At 42.7% G+C, this 14,742-nt stretch overlaps 1 protein-coding gene across 7 annotated transcripts in view; it reads left to right on the top strand.

Moving 5' to 3' along the window:
* Positions 1-14,742, top strand: part of HERC4 (HECT and RLD domain containing E3 ubiquitin protein ligase 4) — a 174,591-nt gene that overhangs the window by 150,340 nt on the left and 9,509 nt on the right. For all 7 annotated transcript variants that reach the window (XM_056530279.1, XM_056530274.1, XM_056530278.1 and 4 more), the window contains one exon: positions 5,865-5,967. In XM_056530279.1, the coding sequence (XP_056386254.1) occupies positions 5,865-5,967 (103 nt within the window). The remainder of the gene's footprint in view (positions 1-5,864; positions 5,968-14,742) is intronic.

Raw genomic sequence — 14,742 nt, 5'->3', positions numbered from 1 at the left:
CAATCTGTTTTTACACTCAATAAATTCCACGTATTTTCCACCTCCAAGGTATTATAACTTAAACCACATACTAGAACATATACACCTACTTTTATTCTATTTTCTTAATATTTCTATTTTCATTACATTACATCTTCAATCTTTTTACTTTTATATTTATTTTCATTATTATTTTTTCTTCTTTTATTCTTAGTTTATTTTATTTAACTTTTTCTAATATCTATTTATTTTTTATTTTATAATAGTTTTTATTTATCTATTACCTAATCTTTATCCCTACATCACCATCTGCTTTCTTTCATTGTCATGTTCACCATACACCAATTGTTACATATACATATTACACCACCACTTACTCCTCTATTTTATCATTCATTTCGGTTGATTCAACCAAAACCAATCTACACTGTATTTTTATTTATACTTTTATTCTTGTTTTCTATCACAATAAGTTCCACATTTCATTCGGTCCCACATCTTGCACCTGCATCTTGTAACCACAATATCTACTATAAAAGATTCTATATACCCTACAGTACACTTTGAATATCAGATTTGCAACATTGTATTATACATATTAAACAGTTTTGCATAAAACAAAGAACATACAAAAACACAAAAACCCCAACCCACCACCCATCCCCGCCATGCAAAAAACTCCCACCCCTGTCCCCTAGTCTCGTGTCCTTCCCCCAAAACAAATTTAATGTAGCATTACAGAGAAAACAGCAGGACAGCACTAGAGCACAGGTTGCAGACATGGAGTAAAAGACAGAAAATATATCTATATGGAAAGGTCAGTACCACTCTCCAATACCATGGTAGATATAAACTAGTACCATCGAAAAATTAGTATACCACCAATGGACAGGGCAAGCAGATAATCACAACAGAAACATCCCACACAGAGGAAACCAGCAGACAAACCACAGAACACAGCGAGACATGCAAAAAATGAGAAGAAACAAAAAGAAAATCAAAGCCACAGACCGTATTAAGGAATAGACCCTCCTAGACCCCCCTCCAACACCTCCATAGGAGTCCTGCGTAAGTACATGGATGGCAGATCAGGAGTATCAATCCAGGGACCCCGAATGAGTTCAAATTTATGTATGGCTTTTCGCTTAAAGCGCAACTGTCATGGAAATTATACCCCTTAGACTAATAACATGATAGTATAGATGATGATATGTGTAATGCATCTGTACGTTTGGCTGCTGTTTATCACTCTTAATCAGCAGGAAAATAGTTTTATTGAGCGGTCAGCAACAGACGGATAGGTGTGGCTGGGGATCGTAATGCCCCACCTCCGCCACGCCTATCCCCTGTAAGTGAGCGCTGGACCACTGTGTGATTGACACACAAGTCCCCACCCCCCGATATGTCCATGATGTGCAGGCCGGCGTGACTCCACTGAGCCTATACATATAATGTTCACCTTTTATGTTATATGAAATACAGTGCCCGTACTCCTTTCTTCTCATGGTGCCGGAGACTCGCTGCTTCTGCTTTCACTACAGGCAGAAAGCTCGCTCCCTGCCTCTAGCACTGCGTAGGTGCACTGAGCTGGCGGCAGACAACGGGAGCAAGCTCACTGCCTGTAGTGAAAGCAGAAGCAGCGCGTCTCCGGCACCATGAGAAGAAAGAAGAGGAGTACGGGCACTGTATTTCATATAACATAAAGGTGCACATTATATGTATAGGCTCAGTGGAGTCACGCCGGCCTGCACATCATGGACATCGGGGGGTGGGGACCTGTGTGTCAATCACACAGGGGTCCAGTGCTCACTTACAGGGGATAGGCGTGGCGGAGGTGGGGCATTACGATCCCCAGCCACGCCTATCCGTCTGTTGCTGACCGCTCAATAAAACTATTTTCCTGCTGATAAAGAGTGATAAACAGCAGCCAAAAGTATAGCTGCATTAAACGTATCATCATCTATACTATCATGTTATTAGTCTGGGGGGTATAATTTCCATGACAGTTGCGCTTTAAGATATACACCTTTTTCCAATCTGATGATATGATTAAATTTAGTAATGAGCTCAGAGATAGTAGGAGGGGTAGCTCTTAACCAGTGTTGAGCAATCAATTTACGAGCCTGGTATAACATTCTACTAATACCTATATAAAGTCCACTGTCTTCATCCAACCCGGCCAAGTAACCTAAGATACATGTCAAGGGGATAAGTCAAACGGGCAGCCATACACTTGTCTAATCAGTCGCCCTACATCTATCCAGAACCGAGTAAGTGGAGCGCAGTCCCACATCACATGGAGCAAATGGGCATCAGGCAAGGAGCATCGAGGGCAACAGGAGTCCGGCCGCACCCCGATCTTATGTAGAAAAGCAGGAGTACGATATACTCGATGCAATAGAAAAATTTGGGACACCCGATGAGCCTCCAATACGGCAAGCCGCGGGGTCATAGCTAAAATCTGTGTCCATTGCCCATCCGATAGGGGACCCACATCCACCTCCCATTTAACTTTAGCCGTCAAGGGATAGGCCTCATGATATGAAGATAGCAATTCCCCATATAATGCTGATATCACCTCCTTAGTGGATACCTGGGTAAACCACCACAGGAGCCGACAGTCAAGTCACAGGCTCGAGACTGCGTATCTAAAGCATGCCTCAACTGCAGGTAATGGTAAAAGAAAGAATGAGGTAAATTAAAATCCTCCTGCAGCTGAGCAAATGACTTCAATGTCGGCCCATCATACACCTGGGAAAGATATAGAACCACATGAGAGGCCCAAAGGGGAACATCTGGCAGGGAACACAATTCAGGGAGATTAGGATTATGCAGTAGAGGAGAGTACTTTACAAAAACAGGATATCGCAGAAGTTCCTTAAACTTCAGCCAGACCTTGCATACATGGAGAAAGGTGGGAGGAAGGTCTGGAGGACGAGTCTGAGCAGCCATTTCTAGCAGGTAAATGGGAGTCATGTTGCCAATGCGGTTTGAAATCGGAGCCCCTGCACGCCCCATAGTATCAAATTGAGCCTACCCTTTCAGCTGTTGAATCTGTGATACAAAATACAACCAGGGGTTCGGGACAGATAAACCACCCCCCTCTTTACCCCGCTGTAGCGTTTCGAGACAAATTCTAGCAGTTCTACCATTCCAAATAAGCTCCCTGTATAAGGCCTGATGCGTAAGAAAATATTTCATAGGGATCCAAACGGGAATTATACAGAATATATAAAAATTGGGGCATAAGGACCATTTTTACTAAGTTAGATCTACCCACCATAGAGAGGGGAAGCCTACGCCAAGTAGCTACCTTCTGAGAGCTGCGATCTAGTAATGGAAGAAGATTGAGAGTAAGATAATCCAAGGGGAGAGTAGTAACAGATACACCTAAATATTTAAAACTAGAAACTACTGGTCTTTAGCGCTATTAGGCATACAAGTATACTCAGTGGGCTCGTAACTGCGAGCCTCCAGCGCTGCAAAAACTGTTTATTGGACATATCCTACTACATACATTGGACTATAAACCCCAACCATTGTCCCACCGTTTAAGTGCAATACTATTTTAACGTCAAGTTTTAAATGTTTATAACTAACTTTTACCATTCTATTTTAGTGAGCTGTCTGTGGCAAGGGCCCTGCCCCAGACCTCAGTATTATTCAATAAATATAACTATATTTTACATCATTATCAGACACTTCCTTTCTTTCTTATTTATCTCTATTTATTCTGGCTTAATCTAAATTTTCTTCACAGCTTAGTAGGACTGCTATTTTTCCATTTTTTTAATCAGTTCCTATTTGGCACATGGGTATGTGCTACGCAGTATCCTCGGTTTAGGTCTCTTATATTTTACGTAGGGCTCCCACACTTGTACAAATAATTCTTTCCCCTTCACAACAGTTGGCCAGATCAAGAACACTCTCCAGCAGGTAGGTGTATGTGTGTCTACAATCAAGAGAAGGTTTCAAGGACAGATTAGAGTTTGCCAAACCACATCTAAAAAAGCCTTCAGAGTTCTGGAACAACATCCTATGGACAGATGAGACCAAGATCAACTTGTACCAGAGTTATGGGAAGAGAAGTGTATGGAGAAGGAAAAGAAAAGCATACCACCTCCTCAGTGAAGCATGGTGGTGGTAGTGTCATGGCATAGTGGGCATGTATGGCTGCCAATGGAACTGCTTCTCTTGTATTTATTGATGATGTGACTGCTGACAAAAGTAGCAGGATGAATTCTGAAGTTTCTTGGGCAATATTATCTGCTCATATTCAGCAAAATGCTTCAGAACTCATTATACGGCGCTTCACAGTGCAGATGGACAATGACCCAAAGCATACTGCAAAAGCAACCAAAGAGTTTTTTAAGGGAAATAAGTGGAATGTTATGCAATGGCCAAGTCAATCACCTGACCTGAATCCGATTGAGCATGCATTTCACTTGCTGAAGACAAAACTAATGGGAAAATGCCCTAAGAACAAGCCGGAACTGAAGACAGTTGCAGTAGAGGCCTGGCAGAGCATCACCAGGGATGAAACCCAGCAATGCATGCTGATGTCTATTGACTGCAAAGGATTGGTAACCAAGTATTAAAAAGTGAAAGTTTGATTCAGGATTATTCTGCCCCATTACTTTTGGTCCCTTAACAAGTGGGACGCACATATGTAAATTGTTGTAATTCCTACACCGTTCACCTGATTTGCATGTAAATACCTCAAATTAAAGCTGACAGTCTGCAGTTAAAGCACATCTTGTTCATTCACTTCAAATCCATTGTGGTGGTGTATAGAGCCAAATACTTTAGAATTGTGTCCATGTCCCAATATTTATGGACCTGACTGTATATTTTATTGTTCTAAAATTGCCCAGACCTGAATCCAATAAAAATCTATGGCAAAATTTCTGTTCACAGACAGTCTCCATCCAATCTGACGGACTTCAGCTTTTTTGTCAAGAACAATGGTAAAGGTCTGGTCTTGAATTCAAAAGTGTATACCAAATATATCCAAACCTCAAGAACATCACCAGTCCTTGAGGTTTGGATATATTTGGTATACATTATTTTAGCTTGCACTAACACATAGGGTATAGGTGTATATCCAATTATACCTCGGATATAATCTAATTGTGAGCTGCACTATATTTAGATTTCTTGAATTTATAATTCTTTGAATTCAAGTTTGTATCAGTAGTAAAATGGGCAAACAGTGCAAGACACTGTATATAGTTAAGGTTTATCAGTATAGATGAGTGAAGTTACAGTTATTCGATTCATCACAAACTTCTCGGCTCGGCAGTTGCGGACTTTTGCCTGCATAAATTAGTTCAGCTTTCAGGTGCTCCATTGGGCTGGAAAAGGTGGATACAGTCCTAGGAGGGAGTCTCCAGCCCACCGGAGATCCTGAAAGCTGGACCAATTTATGAAGGCTAAAGTCAGCAACTGCCGATCCGAGAAGTTTGTGATGAATCGAATTACTGTAACTTCGCTCCTCTCTATTTATCAGTCAGTGGATGCTCCGCAGAAAAGCTCCTGCAACTGTTTTTAATGTCCAGTTATATTTTGGTGGGTACCCACCTTTGACTGTTTTTAAATGCACTGTTCGGCAATAAAATCTTTAGTTATCTAAATGATTGTAATAGTGTAATTATTTGAGAACAAAATTACATATTCATGGTAACCAAAATCAACCATTTGAGGGCTGGATTCCCAAAATTTTATATCGCAGTTGGATCTGTGGCAACTCTTAATGTGACTTAGTAGGGGGTATGGCCTTCACATGCCTGTATGCATTTACATATTTCCACTGTATTGTATGATAATTCCAAATTATATAAAATGATTGCACACTAATAATGTATTTCAACTTGTGTTTTACTTAGCATACAGAATATAAAGGAGAGTACTGGGCAGATCATCCTACCATAAAATTATTTTGGGAGGTTTTCCATGAATTACCCCTTGAAAAGAAAAAGCAGTTTTTATGTAAGTATTATTTAATGTGTTAATGTTGCTGCTGATGTTGTCAATAATGGTTATTTGTTCACAGATAATGGTTATATGATCAGAAGTATTGTTATGGAATGGGGTCACTGGCCACTGGACTAAGATAGTATCTTACATAAGTAAGGACACCCCTCACATATCTTTAAACAATATTTTCATGTGAAAACACTAAGGGAATGACACTGCTACAATGTAAAATAGTGAGTGCACAGCCTGTATAATAGCATAAAATTTTTGTGTCCCCTCGAAATAACACATTTCCTTTAGTGTTTAAACCTTGGCAACAAAAGTGAGTACACCCCACAAGTAAAAATGTCCAAATATGTGACTTGTTAATCTTACAAAGTCTCAGGTGTTAATGGGGAGCAGGTGTCTTAAAGGGGTACTCCTCTAGAAGACCTTTTTTTTTATTTATTTTTTTATCAACTGGTGTCAGTTAAATAGATTTGTAAATTATTTCTATTAAAAAATCTCAATCATTCCACAGTACTTATCAGCTGCTGAATGCTCCACAGGAAGTTCTTTTCTTTTTGAATTTCCTTTCTGTCTGACCACAGTGCACTCTGTTGACACCTCTGTCCGCTTCAGGAACTGTCCAGAGCAGAAGATGTTTTCTATGGGGATTTGTTCCTACTATGGACAGTTCCTAAAATAGACAGAGGTGTCAGTAGAGAGCACTGTGGTCAGATAGAAAGTTCAAAAAGAAAAGAACTTCCACTGTAGTATACAACAGCTGATAAGTACTGGAAGGATTAAGATTTATTAATAGAAGTGATTTACAAATCTGTTTAACTTTCTGACACCAGTTGATTTAAAAGTAAATGTTTTCCAGTGGAGTACCCCTTTAAATTTGGTTGTAGTGCTCGCACACTCTCTAATACTGGTCACTGGAAGTTTAGCATGGCACCTCATGGCAGAGAAGATTGCCAAAACCCTGAAACTGAGCTGCAGCACAGGCAAGACCATACATCGGTTTTACATGACAGTTTCCGCCATGGTCGACCAAAGTAGTTGAGTGAACGTGCTCAGCATCATATTTACAGAAGTTGTCTTTGGGAAACAGAAGTATGAGTGCTGCCAGCATTGCTGCAGTGGTTGAATGGGTGGGGGGCACTGGCCTGTCAGGGCTCAGACGCTGCATACTGCATCAAATTGGTCTGCATGGCTGTTGTCCCAAAAGGATGATGCACAAGAAAGCCTGCAATCATTTTGCTGAAGACAAGCAGACTAAGGACATGGATTACGGAAACCATGTCCTGTGGTCTGATGAGACCAAGATAAACTTTTTTGGTCTAGATGGTGTCAAGCATGTGTGGCGGCAACAAGGTGAGGAGTAGAAAGACAAGTGGGTTTTGCCTAAAGTCAAGCATGGTGGTGGGAGTGTCACGGTTTGTGGCTGCATGACTGCAACTGGCACTTGGAAGCTACAGTTCCATTCAGGAACCATGAATGCCAACATATACTGTGACATACTGAAGCAGAGCACAATCCCTCCCTTAGGAGACTGAACTTCAGGGCAGTGTTCTAACATAACATCCCCAAACACACCTCCAAGACAACCACTAGCCTGCTGAGGAAGCTGAGGGTAAAGGTGATGGACTGGAGAAGTGGACGAAGATTCCAGTGGCGCTCTGGTGAACTCCATGCTCAAGAGGCTTAAGGCAGTGCTGGAAAATAATGATGGCCACACAAAACATTGACACTTTGGACCTCATTTGGGCATTTCCATTTAGGGGTCTACTCACTTTTGTTGACAAGGCTTGAACATTAATGGGGTACTCCAGTGGAAAACAATTATTATTATTATTATTTTTTTTAATTAACTGGTACCAGAAAGTTTAACAGGTTTGTAAATTACTTCTATTTAAAAATCTAAATCCTTACAGTACTTATCAGTTGATGTATGCTCCACAGGAAGTTCTTTTCTTTTAGAATTTCTTTTCAGTCTGACCAAAGTGCTCTCTGCTGACACCTCTATCCATCTCAGGAACTCTCCAGAGCAGGAGAAAATCCCCTTAGCAAACCTATTCTGCTCTAGACAGTTCTTGACATGGACAGAGTTGTCAGCAGAGAGCACTGTGGTCAGACTGAAAAGAAATTCAAAAAGAAAAGAATTTCCTCTGGAGCATACAGCAGCTAAGTACTGGAAGGATTCAGATTTTTAAATAGAAGTAATTTACAAATCTGTTTAAAGGAAAATGATCAGCTTGCTCCCCCCGCACTAACCAGTGGTACTGGCTGGTAGTGCGGGGGACGCTGATCAGTTTGATGCCTACCGTGCCCGGATCCACCGCGCTGTTCGGCCGAAATCTGTGATTTTCTGTATATGCTAATTAGATGCTAACTGGCACAGGCCGGGGTTACTGGCACTCTGATGTCAGCGCCGCTAGCCACAGCGCTGCCCAGCTCATCTATATTCCTCCCCTCCCTCCGCCTCTCATTCTTCTCTTTGCTCTGTAATGAAGAGGCGCTGACGTCAGAGTGCCAGTAACCCCGCCTGTGCCAGTTAGCACCTAATTAGCATATACAGAAAATCGGCTGGGTGGAATCCAGGCACTGTAGTTATCAAACTGATCAGTGTCCCCCGCACTACCAGCCAGTACCACTGGTTGGTGCGGGGGGAGCAAGTTGACCGTTTTCCTTTTAACTTTCTGGCATCAGTTGATTTTAAACAAAAAATGTTTTCCACCAGAGTACCTCTTTAATGGCTGTTTGTTGAGTTATTTAAATGGGACACCACATTCAACGCTGTTATACAGGCTGTACACTTACTACTTTACATTGTAGCAGAATGTCATTTCCTCAGTGTTGTCACATGAAAAAATATATAAAAATATTTACAAAAATGTGAGGGAGTTTTCTCACTAATGGGAGGTACTGTAAATTATGGAGACCTCACCTATACAAATAAAGAAGTCCATGGAGAGAGAAGGGTGATAAGGGGTTGGAGGAGAGAGAGTCTGAATACAGTCCTCACTGCTGGATGAATAGCTAATACTTTAAATTAACCTTGATAAATTCCCCTCTAGATCTGTATAGTTTAGAGCAGGGGTCTCAAACTGGTGGCCCTCCAGATGTTGCAAAACTTTAACTCCCAGTGTGCCTGGACATGCCCAGACAGCCATTGGCTGCAGCTAACAGCTGTCGGGCATGCCAGGAGTTGAAGTTTTGCAACATCTGGAGGGCCACCAGTTTGAGACCCCTGGTTTAGAGGAAGAATGTGAAGGCTGGACATGTTAGAAGCCTTTAACCACTTAACCTCTTCAGGACGCCGGGCGTATGCATACGCCCTGCATCCCGAGTCCTTAAGGACATGTTACGTATGCATACGCGCGTGGGAATTCCGGTCCCCGCCGCAAGCTGGTTGGGGACCGCACCGGGATGCTTTTTGAAATCATTCAGCAGGCATCCCGGCACATCGCCCAGGGGGGTCCTGAGACCCACCCATGTCGGCGATCGCAGAAAATCGCATGTCAATTCAGACATGTGATTTTCTGCTATTCCGGGCTGATCAGGTCTCTGGTGACCCGATCACCCAGAAAATAGGGATGATCGGAGCTGTCAGTGACGGCCCCGATCATCCTGAGGGCTAGTAGCAAGGTGACAGTGATCTCCTCCTATCCCCTTCCATTGGTCAGAACTGATTCTGACCAATGGCAGCGCAGGACAGTGGGTTGCCATGGCAACCCCCCGTTCTGCCCACCCCTGGATGCCGTGGGGAGAAGATGGAGGCCAGTACCTGGAGGAGAAGATGCGTGGGGACCCCGGATCGTCGCTGGAGACAGGCACAGGTAGGGTAACAACGGTGGCGGGGGGGGGGGGGTGGGGGGTAATTGAAAGGGAAAGTACAGGGATCTTTATTGTGGCAACCACTAGGAAGGCCAAACTGCCTGGGCATGCTGGGAGTTGCAATTTTGCAAAACATCCGGAGGGTCACAGTTTGGAGACCACTTTTGCAGTGGTGCCCAAATGGTAGCCCTCCAGATGTTGCCAAACTACAACTCTCAGCATGCCTAGACTGCCCAGGCATGCTGGGAGTTGTAGTTCTGTCCCTTCAGATTTTGCAATTTTCATAAAATTTTTGAAAATTGCTGCTCTACTTTGAAGCCCTCTAATTTTTTCAAAAAGCAAAAATATGTCCATTTTATGATGCCAACATAAAGTGGACATATTATATTTGTGAATAAAAATAAAATTTATTGGGAATATCCATTTTCCTTACAAGTAGAGAGCTTCAAAGTTAGAAAAATGCTAAATTTTAAAATTTTCATGAAATTTGGGGATTTTTCACCAAAAAAGGATGCGAGTAACGCCAAAAATTTACCACCAAAATAAAGTTGAATATGTCACGAAAAATCAGAATCAGAATATTCGGTAAAAGCGTTTTCGAGTTATTAATTCGTAAGGCGACGGTGGTTAAGGACCGGGCCATTTTTCATTTTTGCACTTTCATTTTTTCCTCCTCACCTTCAAAAAAATCATAACTCTTTCAATTTTGCACCTAGAGACCCATATTAGGAGACCCACATTAGGGCTTATTGATTGCGCCACCAATTGTACTTTGTAATTACATGAATCATTTCACCACACAATTTATGGCAAAACTAGAAAAAAATATTTTTGGGGCAAAATTGGGAAAAAAACACAATTTTGTAACTTGTGGGGGCTTCTGATTCTATGCAGTGCACTTTTCAGTAAAAATGACACCATATTTTTATTCTGTAGGTCCATACGTTACAAGGATAACTAATTTATATAGGTTTTATTTTATTTTACTGCAAAAAAATTATAACTTCATGCACCAAAATGAGTACGTTTAAAATTGTCATCTTCTGACCCCTATAACTTTTTATTTTTCCGCATACAGGGTGGTATGAGGGCTAATTTTTTGCGTCGTGATCTGAAGTTTTTATCTGTACCATGTTTGTTTTGATGGCACTTTTTGATCGCTTTTTATAAAAAATTTTATGGTATACAAAGTGACCAAAAATATGCAATTTCTCGGTCACCTCATTGAGGAACTCAGAGACTATGGGTATAATGCTGCTGACACTAGGCAAAAAATGAAGTCTACTCCTCCCAGCAAGTTATACCCGCCCACAGGCACAGAGCTAATGAGTTTCAGCTTAGTGTCAGTAAGAGGCAGAAACAGGTCTGGAGTTCTCTCCAGACGTGGTCTTTTTTATTATTTTCTAGTAAGGGCCAGTGTTTAGTTTTTTTTTTTTCTCCCTTTCTTTTCTTGTTTTTAGGTGGAGTGACAGGAGCATGGTGCTACCTGATCACCCCTAAATGCGACTAATGGGCACGGTGAATAAGAGTATGGGCCGTCAACCCCTTCGCGCCAATGGCCAGCACCTGGCGGCAATACCCTGGGTGCGGGTCCCCCACTCGCCTCTGCCCGCCTCGCTATGGCAGCTTGGCGTTATGCAGTGTGTCCATAAGCTGGCTGAAGACTTCAGGGTGAGTATAAGAAAATGGAGCCCGTTGGTGAGTTTAAATTACATCCCCTACTGTAAGTGGAAGTTGACCGATGTGCAATGGATCCTCTATGACTCCTGTTGGGAGCGCGATGCCTGCCGCATCCGCGGCTGCAGTTCCGGTACCCCACTAGACATTTGGGAAGACCAATATAGCATGGACCTTCTACTGCGCCCATGGAGAGCGTAATGTGTCCCACATCCACATCTGCATTCTGGTACTCCACTGCGAGTGGAAGTTGACTGATGTGCAATGGACCCTCTACAACTCGTGCGGGGAGCGTGATGCCTGCCGCATCTGCGGCTGCAGTTTGGTACCCAACTATACGTGTGGCAGACCGATGTAGCATGTACCCTCTATTGGACCTATGGAGAGCATGATGTCTCCCTCATCCGCAGCTGCAGTTCGGCACTCCACCACAAGTGAATGTTGCCGTAGGTGTGACCCTGCGTGTTCAACGGACTCTCTACACAGTCCAGGGGAGCGCACCGTCTACTGTCTTTAGTTTCCGGTCCTCCAGCTACCAGTGGGAGTTGTCCACTGACTGTGTCCTAGCAGGTGCGATGTGTCTACAGCGGCAGTGCCCACTTCATCACTTTCATGGGTGGTGTAACCTTGGTTTACAGTAGTATCTGCTATTGTTCTGCTTGGAGTCCCATACCATATTTGCCCCTTCCGCGGTGGCGGTTATGGTGTCCTATTGCTAAGTGGGGGGTCCAGTGGAGTGACCCTGTGTATGCAATGGACGCTTGTCAGGGATGGTTTCTGTTTCCCCCCCCTCTCCATATGTGGAGTATCTGTGGCTTTCCAAGGGCAGTAATTTGCAGGTTGTCTGCTGTAGCCCTCACAGCCAGCGCACTCCCACCCTTTTGGTGTGTGGGGGGGGGGGGGGGGGGGGGGGAGGCAAGTTTGAAGAGCTCCTGCAGTGGCCTACAGCCATTTCATTCTATCCTTCCACTGGGGGGAGTTGTTTGCAGGCTGTTGCGGTGTAGGTGACTTCTCCCATCCTTGCGGGGAGTATTCGTGCTCTTGCTACCTGCTACTGTTGCCTACTGTAAGTTGCCGCTGATTCCTCGTGGTCATTTGATTTCTCCTCGCTAGGCGAGGTGTTCACAGCCTTATGTGACCCCTTCTATGGCGGGTCTAGCCATCTCAGTATCTCTTTCTGCTGCCGGCCGCGGGGTAGCTCAGTGGTTTGTTGGCTAATGGACTTTTAGACATTCTGCTCCCCCTTCCTAGAGGGAGTTATGCAGGTCTTGTATCATTCCTATTCTTCCTATCCCTGCCATCATACTCCACCTCAGGTTTTGGCGTAGTTACAGCTGTTGCTGTCCTAGCCTTCGCGTTGCCTTTCCCTAGCCTTCGCGTTGCCTTTTGTTAGATGCTTGTTGGAGTAGTTACAGCTGTTGCGGTCCTAGCCTTCTCGTTGGCCTTCTTTAGGGGCTTGTTGGTGGTGCTGCCTTGCCCTTACCCTCCACCCCCCCCCCCCCCTCTTAATCCCCTTAAGGACCAGGCCAATTTTATTTTAGCGTTTTCGTTTTTTCCTCCTCACCTTCTAAAATCCATAACTTTTTTTATATTTCCATCTACACACCCATATAAGGGCTTGTTTTTTTTTTTTTTTGTGTGTGATCAATTGTACTTTGTAATGAAACCTCTCATTTTACCATAAAATGTACATACAGCAAACCCCCCCAAAAAATTTTTAGGTAGGAAATTTTATGGTAGTGGATGAGATCTCAAGGACTGGGAAATAAAGGGTGTGAAGTGGCTGGAATAAAAGATGATGCAGGGAGTTGAATGGATGAATATAGATAGTGCGGCGGATAGTGATGGATGCGAATATAGATAGTGCGGCTTAGAGAATGACTCAGAGGATGTGTGATGCTTATTAAATGCAAGGCTGGTGATCAAGTATGGAAAGATAGAGAGGTATATGTATAGTGTATATGCAAATGAATGGTGACTGTTGTGTGTATGTCTACTATGTTGCAAAATGAATCAGGTGTTGCTGAAATAACTACTGCAATAGATGTGTGAATAACATTGATGTACTTAAATGTCCAGGGTACAACACATTTATTAATCAAATAAAAACAAAATAATTGTTAAGTCAATTTAAACAGTTAGGTAGAAATGTGGAGTAAGAGTGCAGGGCCCTTGCACTCTTTCCCAACTGTTATAATTAAAAGGTACAGATGAATATATAAAAAGATGTGAAATAAAACACACAGTATATGTGATTAGATGACAACACACTCTCAGTTTGAAAGTTCAGTGGTGGTTAGAGGCAGATCCACTTATGTGTACTTGCAACCTCTGGAGACCCCCAGTCTGGCGCCCACCGTTACAGGAAAAACAGAGGTACAGCTCGGCCGTTTTTAAATAAAGTACAGTGGTGGGGATAAATAACAAGTCACTTAATCCATCTTCCATCTTTTATATACTTCTTATATTTCTTATCTATTATTTTCATACAGTTTTTCACTTTTTACGTATTTATTAAAATTGTTATTTTTACATATTTGTATTTATATTTTTTATGTTTTTTATATCTTTTTAATATTTTTTATTCTTTCATATTTTTTATTTTTTATATATCTTTTATATTTTTTTATAAAATTTTTATTTATTTATGTATTTTTTTGTTTTATATTTATTTCATATTTATTATTATTATTATTATTTGTGTTTATTTAATATTTTTTATATTTCCCTTTTTTTTGTTTTTTATACTTTTATGTTTTTATGTGTATATGTGTGTGTATATATATATTAATATACCGTATATATATATATATATATATATATATATATATATATATATACCGTATTTATCGGCGTATAACACGCACTTTTTAGGCTAAAATTTTTAGCCTAAAGTCTGTGTGCGTGTTATACGCCGATACACCCCCAGGAAAGGCAGGGGGAGAGAGGCCGTCGCTGCCCGCTTCTCTCCCCCTGCCTTTCCTGGGGTCTAGAGCGCTGCTGCCGGCCCTTCTCTCCCCCTGGTTATCGCCGCCGCTGCCCGTTCTGTCCCCCTGACTATCGGTGCCGGCGCCGATAGCCAGGGAGAGAGAAGCGGCGCCGACAGCCAGGGGGAGAGAAGGGGCAGCGGCACCCATTGCCGGCGCCGCTGCCCCGTTGCCTCCCCCCATCCCCGGTGGCATAATTACCTGAGTCCGGCCCGCGCTGCTCCAGGCCTCCGTCGTGCGTCCCCGGCGTCATTGCTATGCGCTGAACGGCGCGGCGCATGACGTCAGAGCGCCGCGCCGT

This window comes from Hyla sarda, chromosome 7 (assembly GCF_029499605.1).
Source record: "Hyla sarda isolate aHylSar1 chromosome 7, aHylSar1.hap1, whole genome shotgun sequence".
NCBI lineage: Eukaryota > Metazoa > Chordata > Amphibia > Anura > Hylidae > Hyla > Hyla sarda.
This window is presented reverse-complemented; position numbering and strand designations above follow the sequence as displayed.